The sequence below is a fragment of the Sebastes fasciatus genome, chromosome 7 (genome assembly GCF_043250625.1).
Source record: "Sebastes fasciatus isolate fSebFas1 chromosome 7, fSebFas1.pri, whole genome shotgun sequence".
NCBI classification, from domain to species: domain Eukaryota; kingdom Metazoa; phylum Chordata; class Actinopteri; order Perciformes; family Sebastidae; genus Sebastes; species Sebastes fasciatus.
This window is the reverse complement of record NC_133801.1, coordinates 32,042,470-32,062,687: the sequence shown is the minus strand read 5'-3', so window position 1 is coordinate 32,062,687 and position 20,218 is coordinate 32,042,470. Positions and strand designations below refer to the sequence as shown.

The window sequence follows — 20,218 nt, the reverse complement described above, 5'->3', positions numbered from 1 at the left end:
TATGCCCAAACAAATTTGATTTGGACCACTTTTGCCTGCAGTCTGAACATAGCCTATTAAAAGCCCTACACACTCTTGGTACGCCCCAACAGGTGTTTTGACTTATTTTAGCTGATTAAACCATATTTCTTGTCTATATGTGTCTGTGTGTGTGTGCAGACTGTGCTTAATTGACATCTCTTTTAATCTCCTGTTAGCTTTCTTGCATTAAAGCAGCAGTAGGCAGTATATTTTTGAGAAAGTTTGCTCTGGCTGGTGGGCGGTGCTTGGTATTTCCTCAATTGATCTCAACATGGCGGCCACACAAACTTTCCCCATTTACAGCTAAACAGTACACTAAAATATGTTTCTGAAAACATTTTATGCGAGAAATAGGCATTACAGTAACAGAATATGTGTTCATATTTGATCAGCGCTGCCTAGTTTGTCCATTTGATCAGAGTTTGTGGGTGATTGACAGCTGCTCAGAGATGGCAAGGCTCCAGCTCAGCTCTGATTGGTTGTTTTGCTCAGGTCTGTGAAATCTTGCAGATGCCGTTAGGAGCACCGGAGGACACAGAGGCACATGATTTTTTTTCAGATTACTTGTCTAATGCACTACTGTCGGGATATAGTGACCATTTTATAAAGATAACTTTGTTTAATCATAAATGTTCCAATCTGCATCCTGCTGCTTTAAGGGCAGGACAACTCACACCTTTGTCATTCTCATAACTTCATTCTAAGTATAAGCTGGTTAAAGGTTAACAAACTTATTTTCTTAACTTTGAATAAGCAAGTTTTAAAGTGAAATTTTATAAGTTACATAATTCAATGCATAGCTCCGCCTAACTTCAACCTGAGCAGATTAGCCAGAATAATTGAAAACACCTGTGTGGACATGCAGAGCCTTAAGTACAGTAAACAAAAGCTGTACATGTTATAATACTACTTAATCTTAAATAATTATCTGCATAAAGTCAGAAATTGAAATCGTACATACACCACAACAACATACACCATAGGAATTTATCACAATTTGTATTCTTAAACTCTCCTGGGCATTATGTCCTTATGTGCTATTCTTTCCTGTTCAGTAGTAGCAGCTGTGTACATGTACAACATGCAACAATACTTTGAATGCCCACAAAAAAATACACTGTTGTGTCTGGATTCTTTGGGTGCAATTCTTCATCTCTGCCCTGGGTTCGTCCAGTCCAGTAAGAGGACTTGTGTCGTAAATCAACGCTCTACCCAACGACAGTGTGGTGAGAGTGGTGGGAGCCAAGTAGTTTGAGCTTTACTTCTCCAGCCAGGCGTCTGGAACGAGCCCAGCTACTGAGAGAGCTCCGAACAAGAGCGGTCGACTTCAAGTGGAAAGTATTTTAGCCTACAGTCCCATCTGCTTTCACTTTGATTCCCCATCTAAATAGATAGTGTCCACAGCGTGTGGACGATTATGTGTTTTACACTGCAATTCACTTTAAAAATATTGATGTTATGGAGATTTTCTCTCATCGTCATACTAGCTGTTCACTGCGCGGGGTCTACTTGGATCTTGAAGCAACACACTCAGCATCTCATAAAAGTTATGGCTCATAATTGCAAAGCTTTTTACTGCTCACAGGAAACTATTAAGTTTGAAACTTTAAACGTAGACAAGAATTCATTGATATCCTCAGAAATTGCCTGCTTGTTCCTTTGAGTCCCCTACATGAAAATATACTTTAATGTAGCCAGAAAAATAACACACATGAGGACTGAAGTTCAATCTCACACATAATACATATACATATGAATAGGGCCTAATGTTAAACATTTTCATTTGTGTGTGAGTGTGTGTCTTTTAGGATGTGCTATTGCAGCTTAACATTAAAGCTCAGAGCATCCATCTTAATGTGCATTCATTACCAACATTTTTTTATATATCTATAACCCTGATACCATTTTATCACTATAGCCCTAAGATTAACCATTCATTTTAAGATTAGATTAATCATTAAATATATTCATACTTCTTTTCACACTGTTGAAACTAATGACATCAGTTTATCTACGTGGACTATCCATATAAAATTTAAATAAGTAAATATGGCCAAAAGCTACTGTGTACTTTAGGGAAAGTGGAATGTCACTCTGCTAGAAATTAGATGTGGCTGTTTCCAACTATTTATCTAAACAAAATTAGTTTGTGACTGAACCTAACACATATTCACCCTCACAATACATTCTCAAACCACCGACAGCCAACTCAGTTTTACAGGTGACTGGTAGGGTTTTGGATGTTGAACACTACATGTGCTACCTACATATGTAAAGTCTGGGTCAGGTTGGATTATCATGATGTCTGTTTGGCAAGACTAGAAAGAAGTCCAGTATATTGGTACTGTTCCGCCCAAGACCCAGATGATACAGATCAAAGACATATGTAGGCAAAGTAATGTAATAAAATTATAAATAATGTAGCGTAATGGAATAAAGATTTGATGATGGCAGACTTGAAAAGATCTCTACATTCAAGAGGCTGTCTGTCAGCTATTTCTGGCCATCATGAGATCAATGTTGAGATTGATCATGATGCTGTAGGTTCAAGGGAACCTATTATGCTTTTGTCCCTTTCCTTTAGTGTGTTGTATAGTTTTTGGTGCATGTAAAAGTTCTGCAAAGTTAAAAAGCCCAAATCCCACGCCAAAGGGAGTAACTCCCCTCCTCCCCCACAGAAACACTGCTCCTGAAATGTGTCGGTTGAAGTCCTGCCTTTTCTTCCCTAACGTGGTGATGTCACCAAGTAATACATTTGCATAACAGCTAGTTTGGCATGCCCTAAAACAACGCTAGTTAGAGTGGAGCTGAATAGGAGTCCAAAGAGTTTGGTTTGGTTGACACATCACAACAGTGGGCCAGCAAATACAAGTATGAACCTGAAAATAAGCATAATAGGTCCTCTTTAAAAGAAGAGAAGAGAGAAGAATGATTTTTTTGTTTGTTTTTAATACCACCACCTCATGAACACTGTATTGCAGGCCACTGCAATGCAGCACTCTTTTCTGCCTCTGCTTCAAATCTTTGTCCTTCCTCTTCTATTTTGTTTGGCTCTTAATCAGTCCATTCATGTTTAGTGTGGAAGGTGATCAAATCAAAAAATCCCTTTATATAATAATAAATAAACTTGTATGTGATACCTGTTGCTTTGAAAAAAAGGCCAGATTATTATATTTTGAAAAGGTAAATCAATGCAATGTGAGTGTAGGATACACTGATCAGGGATTTGGGGTGTTCAGAGTTGAACTTCCTAAAGCTGTTAAGGGCCTCAGTGATCCTCTCTTGGATTGCGTTGATGAGAAAGTGGTGCTCTGATTTGCAAGTCTGGTTTGAAACTTCAAAGAGTATCCTTTAGTATTCACAGAGTGGGAGGTGAATCATGATCCGTTAAAGCCCATGGAAAAAAAACGTAATAGGCTCTTCCCTTACCAAAGTTTTGACCGTTTCCAAGGGTTAGCAACCTCTTTTTGACACCAATTCCACATACTGGCTTCTCGGGAACTTTTAATTGAAACTGAATTAACCACATAGCTCCCAAAGAGCATCAAAACACAACTTAGAGACATTTTCGGTTTATACTGACCACAGTTGTCCAAGCCACATTGTCAGTCACACTAAACAGTTGTTTGGAAAACATTTGCAGAAAGTTGGACATACTGCTCAGTGGTGCATCACTCAAAGACCACAAGAAGAGACGAGCTGACAGTGTTCTTTCTGTCCAACTTTAACTCATGACGTGTAATTTTGGAGTGACAATTTGTCATTTTTTTCATTGGAATATTTTTAATCTTTTACAGCATCACTACATACATGCTCATACATTTTAATGTCATGGCAGCAGCACATGAACCCAATGCCTCTTTACCAGCATTACAGCTACCACGCAAGATGCTGGCCTGTTCGACAGGAGCAGTTTGGTGTTCCGTGCATTGCTCAAGGACGTAAAGAGTAACCAGGGCTCAAACCACCAATCATATGATTTATGGATGACCTGTTTTATCAGCTGCCCCAGAAAAACACCATTTAGATTACGCGATGGTGTTGGAGGCCAGAAAAAAAAGAAACGCAATTAATTTATTTCATTTGTGACATGGTTTTTGCCCTTGCCAAAAGGGCTGTGTGGGTAGAATAAACAAACAAACAAACAAACTGGCTTATTGAACTGGCTGTTCTGCACTGCAGCACATGCAGTTCAGAATCACAAAGCAGAGCTACAAGGAACTTTCACATATTTGTTTTGCTAGTCATGCTGCTGCTTTTAGGACAGACAAAGAGTGTATATTCATGGGGACCATAATGAACACAAAGCACTTTTCTATCCATTAGTAATCCATTATCATTAAAATGTTCAGTATATTAGCTTACTAAACTTATATTACCTGTACCTGTGACCTTTTGAAAGGTCTCCTCTGCAGTAGATTCTTTCTAAATGCATCAGGCTTCAGACTCCTAATTTCAAACAGATTTACATATCACTTTGAACACTGCGAGACAGCAGTCAGCATGTACTGTGCCTCATAAAAAGTGTAGAAGCCTGGCAAAAGTTGGACTTTAGCTGTTCGTGCAGTGCAGATAGGGTCTGTAGTTGAGCCATTAACCAACACAGGAACATCTGTGGAGCAGCTTGTACCTTAATGAGTGACAGAGTCAGTATTTGGTGTGCAGGGCTTTACCAGGTTGAAGGGGCTCAGAGGTCTGAGCCGACAGTGACAGAGGGTGAAAACAGATCTTAATCAACACGTGTCGCTCAGCTCCACATCTGCTTTATCACATCCCGCCTGTTGCTGTGATTTAGAGGGCAAGACGCCTACAGGTGCTGTTCCACTTACTGCATGCCAGAGGAATCATGTCCCATGTGATTAAGAAAAGAAAGAATAACAGAGGTCAGATATACAACTGTGCAGCACCGTGTTCTTTGTGAGATAATTTTTTTTTCAGAATAAATGCAATAAAACTTAAGGCTTTGCTTAACATCAGTCTGAAAAATATGAGCATGGCGATCAGTCAAAATATGTTTCATGGCAAGATACATGAAACATATTTTACCTTTTAGCCTTCAATGGAATTCTATATTGTAAACATTTGTTATAGCATTTATATTTTGAGCAGTGTCTATTTGAACGATGGTGGTTGAAAAAGCTTTCAAATCCACATGAAATAGATTTGTTTGATATTTCGAGTGACAAGACAACACGCTTATTCTTATCCTCTATAGTTACAGGGCATGCTTTATGCTCACAAAGTAGAGCAGGAAGATTCAGGAGGGTCTGAACACACATCCTTGGCAGATGTCCCTGACGTAGTTAAAGCCCAACATTAGATGAGAGCTGACCTGAAATATTAATGCTCTGGATATTGTGGGATGTTGTAAATCTCTCACCAGTGTGACACAGCTTTTGAAATAGCAAACATGAATGGCGGTGCCCATACTGTCAATAAAAGGTGTCTGTGCTTTTACCAGGAGTCACAACTTCCTTGGAAAGCCTCTGCTAAGGTGCAGGAAGTGAGACTCCAGCCAATTGTCAAACCTATTCAAAAGAACTATTTGGATTCCTTCTTGGTTGCAGATATCCTCTCAGTAAACCAAGGCATCATGCAAGTCTGCTAATCCTGTCTACATGTGTTTTGTGAATTTGGAAAAAGCTTGCAACCAAGTTCCCCAAAGTATCTTGTGTGAAGAGCTGCAGGAGAGCTATTTGGTTCCTGTACATTTAGAATCAGAGCTGTGATGCTTCTCTGAGCATTTTTACGACTCTCTCAGTGTAAGCATTAAGCTTTCAGAGGGATGCTCTGTGTCCACTCCTCTGCTTGTAATATATTCATGGACAAGATATCAACACTCACCTGAAGTCTATAAGGCATCCAAAGAGTGGTATTTCTCTGTTTGCAGATGACACAGTCCTTTCGACATCACTGCATGTTTATCTACAAAGTTAACCCAATTGTGCCCGCAACTGAAATGTTTTAATTTCCTTTGGTGGAAGTGTTCACTGGGCTTGCCCAAGCACAAATATGAAGAATTTTTCAAAATCAAACTGTTTGACTGAACAGTGAGTCTTTTGAACACATGGGAGTACAGTTTTTGGAATAAATTCCATTATATTTTATGAAAAAGCAGTAGTCCCATGTGCCGAAATACTAGATTAGAAAATAGACTAAGAAAATTACTGTATCTCAGAAACTTCAAGGAGCATAATCAAGTATTTGGTATCTATGAACCCATTTCAAGTTGAATATCAAAGATATGCACACATATGCAGTTTAAAAATATTTTTATATAATATAAAAATGTTTTATATGGAAAACATTTAATCAAAATAATGTTAGTTTTTCCTCATTTTTAAAAAATCCTGACTTTTTGGGGGATTTTTCATGTGATCTAAAAATGTCAAAGGTTCTGTTTGATACTTGCTCAAAACATGTCTGTGCTTTTGACCAATCAGAACAAATGTTGTGGCATTTTTCCTAATCATACTAAATATAGTCTTTGGGCCCAAATGGGTTAACTAGAATGTATATAGGCTACTGTATAGGAGAAAGATCATGAGCCCCCAAAAAACTAGCTGATAAAGATGTCCCATTCAGGACAGGGTTGAGCAGCTGCTCTAGGTGGAGGAAGGCACACCCCCACACACAAACTCCAAGCAGCCCTGTCCACGGACTCTCTGCCACCCATTGGAATGATGTGCAGAACAGCTAACGTTTTCATTGAATTACTTCTTGGGAATTGTAAAATTGGCCTTATTATTTCAAAATTGGATTTATTGCAAACCCACTTTTTGTATCAGTTATTCAATCCCCATTCCATGCCCATGTGTTCTACAGACTTTTTTTTTTTTTAAATGTGCTAAACAAATAAAGTTTGACTTTAGTTTGACTAGATAGTGAACAAAAAATGAGAACAAAGATATAAGTAGTCAGACCTCCATATTATGTGCGTGCTGGACCTGGCTGATTTGAAGTGGACCTGTTGGAGATCTAAGAAATGTTGAATATGTCTTCCAGCTGACCTGAGAACACGTTGGGATCCCCCAGGGGGAAAAAGAGGAAGTTCCTGGAGAGAAGGGCATAATTTATACTGTCTGTACTGTTGCCACTGGAACTCTGACCTCGACTGGAGAAAAAACATTGTTGGGATGCTCTATTGGTGCATTGGTCATGTTTTACTGTCTTGCTCCTAATCTTCGTATCATTAGTGGTAATGACACATAATCAAAGTTTCAGATAGTATTTTCCAAGAAACATCATATTCACATGATGGTCATAAAATCTGTCAAAATAATAAAAGTTCTCGTAACTACCCATTTAGTCAATAAAAAAATGTGGTAACATGTCCACCATTTATTGTTTTTGCACAGTAGTTGAAGACTTTAAGACACCCACACTTTCCTTGTATTGCCATAGAGTTTTTTCCACACTTGAAGAAGCTACAAGATTACTTAGTGAACATTAACACAATGTATGCAGCAGCCTGAAGAAATATGAATTTAGGAGAAAGAATACAGTAAGCCAGGAAGCTTCAGGCTCATCAATGAAAGTTTCAAATGTTTGGTATTTCTCAGGAAATCAGCACAAACAATAATTTTCGAGAGGGACAAATTGGGAGGACTCTTTTGTTATGAAAGGTATGGACATTGTTCTGCATTTGTTGGGCATTTGCAGTTTAAATAATTGACAGTATACAGTAAGTAAGTGAAGTACTGTCAAGAGGAGCTTCATGGCTCAAATTCAAGATTTCATTTGCATAGTTTGATTTCCATAAATACTTGTATAGTCATTATAACTTGTCTTTATTATAATAGTGTCTTTAAAAAGTGGTTGTGAGAGAGTTATATCTATATCGTACTAGTATATGTCGTTATATTTAACATGGAGTTCAAATCTCTTCATATAGCAGTCCTAATTCATGGTTTGAGAAGATGCCTGAAACTAAAATGAATGAGATTGCAAAATTGGAGACCTGGGAAACACAAAATTGCATGACAAAGTAAGTAAACAGTATAAACTAAACAACTGCCTTTTCGTGCATATCCTGACCGCAGCCTCTGTGTGCCAACCAAAGGTAGCGTTCATGAAAACAAAATTAACTACTGCTTTAACACGTCAGTGAAAATGCCAACAAGCCCTTGTGGGATTTACGGTTCTTAAATTGGCCCCTCGTTTTATTTGCGGCCTCTGACTGGTTGTCCCTCTGATTATGCAGGTGAATTTAAGTGGAAACATTAGCAAAGCCTGTATTTTCTGGGGGCATTGCTCTCACGCCATATACCCACTCACTGTTACAAAGGTGGTAAGTATAGAAGAGAAAATAAAAACAACTCCTTCTTTAAAAAGGTCTTAAATATCACAATACCCTGAAGTTTGTCTTTGTTTTTCTTTTTGTGTGTTGAGATAATACTTTTCTCGGTTGTTTGGAACTTAATTTAAATTGACAGCTCTGTGTTTATTCCTAAATGAAAGTCTTCAAAACAAAGATAACAGAAAAAATGGAAGTCTTTTTGTCAGCAGTGATTCATTTGAAAACACATCTTTCAATCAAAATAATGTTTCTTATCATTAGAAATGTAATATACCCCTCTAACGATGCCTTATTTCACACAGATCCGTATCTATACTTTTTACCTACTTTCATTCAGTAAAGGGAAAGCATTTAAATATGTGTTGTCTTGTTTACGTGTTCTCTTTTCAGGCATTCTACAATTGGCATTCACAGCATCCAATGATCCATTATGATGATGAATTGCTGTTTCTCTGAGAGAGCATTGATTGAAACACCAACTGGGAAAAAGGTTGTTTGAAATCGCACATTAAAGTCACAATAAAAAATGACTTCCATATGCTCAAATGTAAAACTCGAACGCTGTTTGTGATTCCCATGGAGTAAGGATGCAGACAACAACGCTTTGCCATGTTTTGCTGGATGCCTCTGTCTCACTCCAGTACTCGTGTTTGCTGCTTCAGAGCACATGGGACTGTGTGAGGATGAATTTACCTCCCAACATCTGGAAGCGTGCTTAATGATCATTAAAAACAAGATTATCTAAAATGACAGGGGAGGGGTAGCCTACACTGTGGTTTAGGTCTCACGCTCCCCTCACATGCGTACGCTGGCTTTGTGACATACAGAGCAGTCTCAGAGGAGACCCCGCCTGAGACCTTTAAAATTTAATTTGGTTTTGTTCTAAATTTATAGGCGACACTAAATTTACATTCTCCTGCGTGAGAATTTGGTTTCTTAAAAATTTCTATCCGAGGCTGAGAGTAGAGAGAGCTTGACAACTGGTGTAAACCCCCCCACCGCTGCTCTTGTTAAAACATAAAACTGTTGACTGTCATGGAGCCGAAACATGAGAGAATTTGTGATTAAAGTCTGCTTTAATAAGCCCTAAATACCTAATTGCAGCTTGCAATCTCGTGCAATGCTGGTAACTAAGTGCTGCACATAATTTCCTTTACCTCCACTCCAAAAAACAAAAACAACTGGGTTTTTAAATTCAAGCTTCGGCAACAGCAGGCTGTTTGTGGCCCATGAATAATGTTGAGGTCAAAGGTACCGGAGCTAAAGGATGTTGAGTCAGTCACTCTCTTCGGCTGGTAAGTCAAAACATGCCTATACAATTATTCACTCACCAAACTGGAACTAAAGTAGCTGGCCAACCACTGAAATATTGAGCTTTGAATTGATGCAACAGCCTCATTACCTTTACATTTCTGTGACCTCAGTTCCTGTCCTCTGTAGTGGGCTATATTGTTTGACAAGACTTAGTACATGTATTATGACCCAAAACACATTACTCTATTGGGTTTGTCTGTTGACAGTATCAATTGGAGCCTTGTTTATTTGCTCCATAAGTGAAGGGGTCGATACTTTATTGTACCAGACACATTTAGAATCCCTAGAGATTTACCATGTGCACTGACGTCCCCAACAAAAGGTATTAAGACATACTTGAGATAAGGAAATATAAGGGAAAATAATAGGTACTGTTACATAACTGTACTCAATATAAAACAGATCACCAAATAAGAAAATTGATTCTACGAGACACACAAATGATGTTGACCAATGGATGTATCAACAGGTCAGGGATGTAAACTTTGACCTCGACAACATGTGACATCAACATATATGAAAAACTCTTTGAGGTTAAAGGTCTGGTCACATCACACTTCTGTCCTATTTGCTCAGTCTCCCATTCATTTCTATTGAAGTCTGCACAAGGGACGAATTCAAGCACGCATGTCCTGTATATTTGTGATCTTCAGCCGACTTTGGCACATTTGTTCAAACAGGAATAACAGTGGATATTTAGGGGCAGTCTCTCCTCAAAGGTATTCAAGGTGTCGCACTAGTTTGCCCATACAAAAAGGAATGGAAGTAGAGCTTATAGAGAAGTTAAAAATCTGCATACTGTCTTACCTCCTCACACCTGGTAGCGTGAAGTGTGCATGCTTGTCTGCAAACATTTTGCAGACACTGTTCGACAATCTGAAAAGCACTTTCCTTTAACTTCTTATTCTTACTTTAGTGCTTCTACATACTTCTAGACATCTTATGAATTGGATGACTGCAAATGTTCTCATCTAAACATATACTTAGTTATGTTTGTACATGGTGCCGTGCATAGCCTACCTTGTCCAACGCAATAGGCTACTCTATGAATTTTGACAGCTGGAAAAGCAGAACACATATCATGCCAGTCAATTAACCTTTGACATGTTGATTTGTTGATTAAGGGGAAAGCATGACTAACCCAGCTTCATCCTTTGCCATTTTGTTGTCTTTGATCTTGGGGATCCAGTAGTCAAATTTAGTCATATGCCGAAACCTGAAAAAGAAGAAGGAGAATGGTGATGAAGAAGCAAGAAGGGGGGAGGGAAATGGTTCTCTCAACAGGAGATTTCAGATGTTTGGAAAATATGTCACATGCAGGAAATCAGCACATCAAAGATAATTAGCCATTTGACTGTAGGAATACATTGTAGGTGGGTGTGAGCGGCTGGTTCATGGTTCAGACCTGGAGTAATTACAGAAAAACTTCCACATTTGGAGACCATGTGCACTTCCCTCGCATCCCTGATTGAAACAAATGAGGCAAATAATTGGAAGTGTGGTCAGTTTACCAGGGTGGGGTCTATCTGGAGGCATTTCACATCTCAAAACAAACGACTGTATTTATACAGTTTGATTTCAAGAGATATTGCAATCAATGTAACAGGCAGGACGCAGCAAGCTTCCTTCTAATGATTAATACTCACAACATTTGAGGGGCCAGTTACTGTAGGCTGTGTGTGACATGTCAGGTTTGATTTCACTATTGGTCAGTGGGTTGTTAGTGACATCTTCAGGAGCATGATAGTACTGCAGATTAAGGATAAAGCTTTATTGTCTACGTCAGCACTGCACGACGTGGAAGATGGAGCTGGGGGAGGAGGCGTGACGGTGATGCTACATTAAAGGTATTATGCTTCAAAATAAGAGCATCCATTCACAGTATACGCTTCCAGCCTCTCATTTGTGAAATTATACACACTAAACAGTATATGCTCTACCTTTTACTCGAAGTCCTTTGCTTTTAAAACCCAGCCATGTGACTTGCAACAGCATAAAAATCACACAAACTCTTATTTCGAAGGGATACTACTAAAGCTGTTAGCTGGCTGGATGCAGGGATTTTCTGGCTGAATTACATGGAGGCAGGCAGATAACCTGAACGTTGCAGGACAAACAACCATGGCTTTAGCATTACATGATAACTAAACACAACGGTGCTTCCCCGTTGACATTATTTAGCATTTCAAGCCTGCTGTCTGTGCAAACGGCGGCTTGTTTCTGGACTTCAGGCTGCTCCAGTGAGGAGGAAGCTAGCTGTCAAGCAGCTAGTAGCAGACTAGCCGGCCACATCAGCACCGCTGAGATCAGCCTGCCACGGTAGCATCAATGTAAGGAAGCTGTTGTTTTGTGTCAATGTGGACTAGAACGCTGTATGATCATCATTTTGTCAAACTTCAACCATGATAGCATCTTTATGTGTCAGTGTCTGGTGCTGTCTTGCAGAGATTCAATGATGGCAGACAGTATCATGAGCAAGGCTGCTACCATGGAGATCCCCATTAACAGCAATGGAGACACAGGGACTCTGCCAGAGGATGACAGCCTGGAGCAGGTCAGCTAGTCACATTGCTCTCACCTCACTGACACTGTCCTTTTATTAAATCTGTTTTTGGCAAGTTGTGCTCAGTTTGTGGTTCTCTATCCTTTATTACATGACAGCACAGTCTGGGGCTGGTTAGGCCAGCTGATACCAAACCATGCACAGGCCTGCAGCTATGTACAGCAGCTGTAACGTTATACCACCATCACCATCAATACCTGCAACTGGGAATGATGTGTTGAGGGGAGGATGGAGAGGGAGTGAGTCTGACATTAATTGATTGGGATAAGATGCTCAAGTCAAATGAGCCTTTGCATGACAATCAATAAAATCCATAACTATTGTGCATCATTTTATGTCTCATTCAAGCCTAGCTGGGTTGAGAAAGCTGCAGTATCAGTGGTCCTACATAACTAACATGTCTGTCTGTGTGAGGAAAGTAATACTGAGGGCCACCATATTGAATAATACAACAGCACATAAGCAATTTCTTTGTGTGGTCTCTGTCTGTGTGCAGGTTGACTTGGATCACTCAGTTTCTGTTGACAAAAATCCTTGGTTGCACTACCATTGTTTAATTTTTTTAGTTTTGGAATATAGTAAATTGTACACATTTATAATAATAATGACAATAATAATTACATTTTACACTTTACAAGTTAAAAATCTCAAATGTGATGATATTTATTGCCTTCTAAACCATATTTATTCCAATATTTTGATGTAAATCCATCAGGATTTGCAGCAGGTGATGGTGTCTGGACCCAACCTGAATGAAACCAGCATTGTCTCAGGAGGTTATGGAGGACCTGCAGGGGGCATCATTCCCACCAGCACCATCAAAGGTACTGTTAGAAACCCTGACTGGCATCCTTTACAGGTTTTGCTTCTTTGTTGTTTACTCTCCACAGTACATACAAAGTTTATGCTGCAAAGATATCATGACTTTAATGTTGCATTAACCCCCTGAGACCCACCCGCGATCCCGACTGACTTTGATGTCTTTCAGAGGCTGCAGCAGGTTCAGTTATAGAGCTACACTGAAGCTACTGATATCATTTGAAACAAGAAAACCCAAGTAATCCACTGGTACCAACCATGTCATGTTAGTTTGTCTGGAAGGAATTAATTAAATTAATTAATTAATGTTTATTTCTGATTTATAACCAGAACAACTTGACATACAGCATGAGCTGCATCTCAAATTCATTTTCAGGTTCCCAGCTTTCAAATGATGTACACCACTTTTATGTGTCATAAACCTGCTATCTCTCCATAAAGACCCCCTGTCCCCCACTAAAATAGACAAAAACGGGTCTATTATGGGTCTCGGAGGGTTAAGTAACTTTTGCTGTTCCATAGCTTTACATTATGCTAATAACTCTACATCAGTTTAGTAGGGTTGTCGATCAGTGCAAATTACCCTGCAATTACTTTGCCAGGTGCTGACATTTCTGGCGCCACACAGCTCACTGTTCATTTCACTTTCTGTTTTGACCCCCACTCCCCCCAACAGACGATCTGTCGATGTTGTTGCAATCCTTAAGTCGCTGAAAGAGGTTGATACTTAATACCCCTTCAAGCAGCTATACCGAGAGCTTTTCCTCCATGTATTCTGATGTGTCACTAGAGCGTTGCTGACCTCTAGGCTCCCGGTTCACATTACCAACATCCGTATCCCATAGGGCCTGCTGTTCACTACAACCCTCAGTATCTGGACAGAAGACGAGCTCCTCCACCAGGACCAGGTGGCTGTCTATTCTGACGACCCGTCTTTGTTTTCTAAGTTAACCTTTATATCTGTTTCTGGTCTGTTTGGTCCTGTATAAGAGGTTTTGATATTGCCTGACTGAGGGAGCTGTATGCAACCTTGCTTGTACCTCTTCAACTCACAGCTTCAGCAACAAGGAGTGTTTTGGCAGCTTCAAAATTAGGGATGCACTAACATGATATTACAGGGCTCTCACTTTAACTGTTTGTTGTATTGTTGTCTAATAAGAATGTCTTCTTTTGTACTGTAAAATGCACTTTGGATGACTGTTTTGTCATTGCTTGGTAGTTACCTCTCATCCCAAGTCCATTTTCATCTTTTTGTAAATCCTTTTATTCTGCATGAGCAACCTGCATGGTGGATTATTTCAAAGCCCCTTTAACTCTAACTTATTATGTATCCTCCACCACAGCGCCTAACATTTTTCTTTCAGCCTGCAGCATATCTCACTGCTAAATGTTTTTTGACACATATTTCACTCCATGCCGTCTTCTCATCCTCACTCTCTATCATCACCATGCTCATTTCAGACATTCGCATGAAATCCAGGGGTGTTAGCTTGCCTAAAAGCCAATCTACAGCAAGTCGACTCGCCCAACACACAGACCAGCATCCAGGTATCACCAGGTTCATCACCATGTCCACACTATCTTCACTCATTGTCATGACCCATGCAAATTCTGCAAACCTCTGTTTTATAAACTTTGATAGGATAACACGCATTAAAGTGTATATATATATATTTTTTTTTTCTCTCTGTTAGGGTCCTCGAACAATAACACTGGTAACTCCACTGAAGAAGTTTCTCGTGGTGTGGCAGTGGAGAAATTGGACAGTGTAAAGAAATGGGGCATAAACACATACAAGGTATTGTGCACTGTGTGTAGACACTTTTGAAAATGCTGGTAAATTGCATATGTTCGCCCTATTCATCCCTCTTTGCAATACCTGCATAAACCTTTGTATGATATAAAGCAGTGGTTCCCAACCTGGGATCCGGGCCCCCCTCAGGGGGGCGCCAAAGATCACCGGGGGTGCGCCACGATTTGTCTTCTCTGAGGTTGTCAAAATTAGATTTTGCGCCTGTATAACTAAAATCATAATAACACACTTACTGGATAATTTATACAAAAGTCTGTATAAAAAAAAGAAATAGGTTGGGAACCACCGGTATACCTATAGCATTTAAGAGACATTTCAAATGTGAAAATGTAATATTGTTCCTATTAAGTATATTACCTATATTCTCATATATCAACTGTGAGTGCTTACATATGCGTTTTTTAGTCGAGCTCATTACAGGTTTTTGTACCACGATAATTTCATCCGATTTTCTTTATGCTGGGTTTAATGTAGTCTCTGTCCATATCCACTATGCAGTGTACAAAGCAGATGTTCTCAGAGAGGTTTGGCAGAGGTTCAAGAACAGTAGACCTGGAACTGGAGGCCCAGATTGACGTGTTAAGAGATACCAAGAGCAAGTATGAAACCATCCTCAGATTGGCCACTGCACTCACCTGTCATTTTCAAAGCATGGTGCAGACACAACAGGCCCTAGGAGACACCTTCACCGACCTCAGCCAGAAGTCCCCAGAGTTGCAGGTACTGTGCAGTGTTGTAAAAGCTCCCCTTGTGATGTGACTTGGAACTGAAGTTAGCAGGTAAAACTTGTGCCTTTCTCTGCAGGATGAGTTTGGGTATAATGCAGAAACACAAAAGCTGTTGTGTAGGAATGGCGAGGCTCTGCTCAGTGCCATCACCTTCTTCGTGTCCAGTATCGACACCCTGGTCAACAAAACAATGGAGGATACTCTGATGACCATTAAGCTGTATGAAAACGCAAGGTAACACACCCTGACATCCCGTTAAGGAGATGAGGAATATGTTCTGATTTCCTGTAGGATGAACACCTGGAAAATGACAGCCTGTGACAGCCTGAACCTTTTTTTGCGTGCAGACTTGAGTTTGATGCCTATCGTTCTGATCTGGAGGAGATGAGTTTGGGCCCTAAGGATGCAGCTGCCATGGTCCGCATTGATATGGCTCAGCATGATTACCAGATCCACAGAGACAAATATGAAAGGCTGCGCAGTGATGTCACCATCAAGCTCAAATTCCTGGATGAAAACAAGGTTTGTGGTTCACAATTTTTTTTTATTTCCTTTCCAATGTCCGCGTATTTAAGGAGTAACTCAGTACCTCCTGAAATCATGTTTTCGCTCATCTCCAGTGGTTTAAATTCTCACCTTGCTGTAGTGATGTATAGGTTTACTTCAGTCAGGAGCCTGTGATCACTGTGGTCACACCCAGCCACAGGCATCAGTGATGCTGCGTGTGGTCAGAGGTGAAACAGGCTTGAAACTAGTGTATTGTAATTCAAGTGGTACCCCAGGGTATGCAGTTTTCTGCAGAAAAACAAGCAAAAAAACACCAGAATTGGGAAATCCAGCCCTTATCCCGTCTCTCCCCTCTCTGTCCTAAGCCCCTCCCACCATACAAGCGGGGGCATGTGCACGCGCTTCACACAGTAACCAGTACAAGTATTAGTCATTAATTTCAAACATCATCGTGATCGTCATCGTGATCCTGATGCCGTTATATAGCTGCAATTCTATGAGAACTATACAGAAACTTGTGTGCCTGTAAAGCCCTTTGAGATGACATACTGTGATTTGAGGCTCTTGTGAGCTACAATATCAGCAAAGCGTTTCAGAGATAGAGAGAAAATGTTGCTAATAGTTTAGTCTTCTGCTCACCGTAGCCATCGCAGTGAGCTCACACAGAAGGCTAAACTATTAGAGAGACGGAGAGAAAGTCCATCTTCCTTTTTTGGGTTGCTTTGCAGTGTAGGCAGTTGTTGCCAATGCTGGCAACAAGCATTGTTGCTGGTATCTCTCAGGCCACTTGAATAACAATATGCTGAAAGGTTATTATGGAATTTTTGCCCAATGAAGCCTACCCAAGCTTTAAGTTACTCCTTAAAAAACACCCACTCAGAACTTTTTTTGGATAGCATTCTGAATGTGGAAAAAAAAATCTGTAAGTTGGTAAATCATATTTAGAATAGATGGAGCATGCTGTGATGCATGCCAATTTGGCATTGCTTTCACATCACATTGATTTGCTAAATGATGCACAGTGTTAAGTAAGTCTAGTGCTTTCAACTATAATGTACCGCAGCAGTGGTTTAGGGCTGATTTGCCACATTAAGGCAGAAGATGCACCTCCTCCTCCTTTGTCCTTATATGAATCTACTGAGGCAGACCAGGTCAAACTAAAGGAAGCAGGCAGACTTCTCCATGCACAGACACAAGCATATTCACGTTGTAGATAATTACAGTGAAGAGAAAGAATGCCCCAATTTTGTCAAATTATACACAGATCCACAGTGTTTAAAAACAAAACGTACTTATGTTTTATTTTGGCAGTTTTTGCCAAATTAATGGAACATTAGAAGGATAAAAAAACAACAATAGTCACTGTATGTATGACTTTTCATGCCTAAAATAGCTTAAGAATCGTGCTTGGGAATACATCTTATAGGAATGTAACGTGCAAGTTCCTTTTAGGTCGATTCCCCACAAAGTAATCTGAGCAGCTAGTAAATGTCATCTTAATAGATGTCCATGGACGGTACGTTCCTGTAAACACTTGAAACTGTGTTTGTGCTGTAATGGCAGCCTCTTCCCTTCTTTTTCTTCTTCTAGGTGAAGGTTATGCACAAGCAGCTACTTCTCTTCCACAATGCTATCTCAGCTTACTTTGCTGGCAACCAGGAGCAGTTGGAACAAACTCTAATACAGTTCAATGTAAAGTTAAAGCCGCCAGGATCAGACAAGCCGTCCTGGCTGGAGGAGCAGTAAAGAGCGCTCAGGGTTCAGCTGGTTCAGATGTACAGAGACACGCTGGTCAGTGAAGAACTTGACATTGTGGTTAGATGGACAAGAATGAAATGTATAAATGAGTATATTGTAGGATCAATTGCGGCCAGTGGTAAAGAAAACCATGATATCTCTTTTGTAATGTTTTTCAGTATCACGTATTACATAGACGGTACAACAATTTGAGTTGTATTTAGATTTATTTTGTGTGTTAAGTCACAAAATGACCTTTTTGTTACTTTCTTATTCTTTAGGTAGCACAATCATTTACATGAATGTCACTTCTTATTTATGTACAGTATAGTCGACTATTGTGGAGATACCCCTTTGGCAGTTTTGCACATGCATTATTTTGTTGTTTTTTTAAATGTCGTCTAAAGCGTTATCTTATATTTTCAGAGTATATCCCATTGGAGGAATTCCACAAATCAGATTAGCAAGTTAGAGGGGTAATGTCAAAAATGTCATGAAATATCTTCTGAAATTGTATTTATTTTTGAGAATGCATGACGAAACCAAGTTCTTCAAATTTAGTTTGACAGATTTAGATCAAAGACATCAGGATATGGCATCATTTTCAAAGTTATCCCCCCTGCTTCTAATATCGCCTTGTGGTGTACCTACACGCATAGAAGGGAAAATATATATATATATAGTGCATATAGTCATTTTCTCTAACCTAATATACAATCCATAATTAGTTTGATCTCCTTAATGTAGGTTACCTTCAGACATGTCCTTATGAATTCAGCAATCATAACAGATGTTACACTTAGTAACTCAGCATCAATCCACATATTGGATGCTTCAATGATAAATACAAACATATGAACTATCATAAAGAAATCAAAATGCAACACATAGCCAATGTTTGATTGACTATGTTTTAATAGGAGGCGCAGTGCGCAACTAATAAAAAAACAGCCTTTGAGACTCATTGTTTCAAGTTCTAAAACACGCACAGTGAATGGAAACACAGGACACGTGATACCACATGCATTCTGGTTTACAATGCAAGTTTCAGTGTCTGTTCAAGGACAGAATGTACGAGTACCTTTTTTCTTATTCTGTTATTTATTTACCAATCTGTTTGTGACATGACATTATATGTTATGTACATTTCTTTTCAATTCTGGTCAGCTGATTGTCTTTGTCTTGTTCTGCATTTCCAATAAAACCTGCTGGATGTTTGGTTTCACTTAAGTGTGCCGTCGACACAGATCTGTCAGGTTCATATGGGAAGCTCTCGCGCAGCTTTGTCACAGATTATGTACAGAAAAATATATGTTATATGTATGGCACCGTTAATTATGTATGTGACAATACAATCTGATATATCTCTAACATGCTTTCCATGGCTTATCTTATTTCATAACCATCAAATGACACTTTCATTATTTGAAGGTTTAGTTCAGGATACTGTAGTAAGGTACAGTGAAGCACATTTAAAACGTGATTTTTTTCTAGAATTTCTTGTTTTTGCTGCTGTTGGAAAAACTTCTTTTGTTGCATTAGATGATAAGAATCCTTGGTGCTAAAAGTCATCAGCAAATTTCACCCACTTAAAATACTGAATTGAAGTCAGAAATGCAATCTGGAGATCATGTAGATTACAGCTCTATACACTCTTAACTGATTCCTTTACTCCACCAGCATATACAAACTTATTGTTAATAAAAAAAACATTTAAAGAGCATCAGTTAACATTGCAAAGATAGTTTTAGCTGTTGCTCATATAGTAAGTTAATTTGTCAGCTGTAGACATGTGATAGGTTTGACCAATACCCATCCCATCCTGTAGCCTACTGTATGCATTTACTGTTTTTAACACTTGTGTGTATGTTGTTTCCCCTCACTGATTTAGTTTCAAGCGTTGTATGTACATAATTAACATGTATGGCACCATTAATTATGGACATGATAATACAGTGAATGGGGATGCTGGATACATGTGAAACCACATTATGTTCTGCGTGTTTCAGTATCTCTTCAAGGACTGAATGTTCGAGTAGATTTTTTCTTATTTTGTGTTCCACTGTAGGTCTGCTGATGTAGAGTTAGACTATGTGGACCTGAGGGATGTTAAATAAGGCTAGACTAGTTTGGCCTGATGTCATTTTAACAACCGGAGCTTAAACAAGCTGGATGTGTTCTTTGTGTACAGTAGGTGTGTACAGCTGGTAAAACCTACCGACATGGCAATACCACAACATTAAAATTACAAACGTGTTCTTATGATGATTCCCTTTTCCAGCTTCCCTCCCAATGAACCTAACTTCCGTCTAAAACACATAATTGATCCTGTACCCCTAATCTCCTCTTGTTATACTGTACCTAGTATAAGATTATCTTAATATCACACACAGCTTAGAGTGGTCACACATTTGGTC

At 39.4% G+C, this 20,218-nt stretch overlaps 1 protein-coding gene across 3 annotated transcripts; it reads left to right on the top strand.

Moving 5' to 3' along the window:
* The first annotated feature begins 11,666 nt into the window (after positions 1-11,666).
* On the top strand, positions 11,667-19,172 carry LOC141770620 (arfaptin-2-like). 3 transcript variants are annotated; one of them, XM_074640334.1, is made up of 10 exons: positions 11,712-11,964; positions 12,080-12,188; positions 12,913-13,021; positions 13,862-13,924; positions 14,478-14,564; positions 14,711-14,814; positions 15,328-15,549; positions 15,634-15,791; positions 15,905-16,079; positions 17,655-19,172. In XM_074640334.1, exons 2-10 carry the CDS (start codon positions 12,087-12,089, stop codon positions 17,808-17,810), a joined length of 1,176 nt encoding a protein of 391 aa, XP_074496435.1. In that variant the 5' UTR covers positions 11,712-11,964; positions 12,080-12,086; the 3' UTR covers positions 17,811-19,172. The 3 variants fall into 3 exon arrangements, with proteins under 3 accessions (XP_074496436.1, XP_074496435.1, XP_074496437.1); XM_074640335.1 differs by lacking the exon at positions 13,862-13,924 and having other exon boundaries at positions 11,667-11,964; XM_074640336.1 differs by lacking the exons at positions 13,862-13,924; positions 14,478-14,564.
* The last annotated feature ends 1,046 nt before the right edge of the window (positions 19,173-20,218 follow it).

Bases quoted from the DNA above. Each gene is read 5' to 3' on its own strand.
- LOC141770620 (XM_074640334.1), top strand. From the start codon at position 12,087: ATGATGGCAGACAGTATCATGAGCAAGGCTGCTACCATGGAGATCCCC. The intron at 15,550-15,633 runs GTACTGTGCAGT...CTTTCTCTGCAG, and splicing joins AGAAGTCCCCAGAGTTGCAG to GATGAGTTTGGGTATAATGC. The intron at 16,080-17,654 runs GTTTGTGGTTCA...TTCTTCTTCTAG, and splicing joins AATTCCTGGATGAAAACAAG to GTGAAGGTTATGCACAAGCA.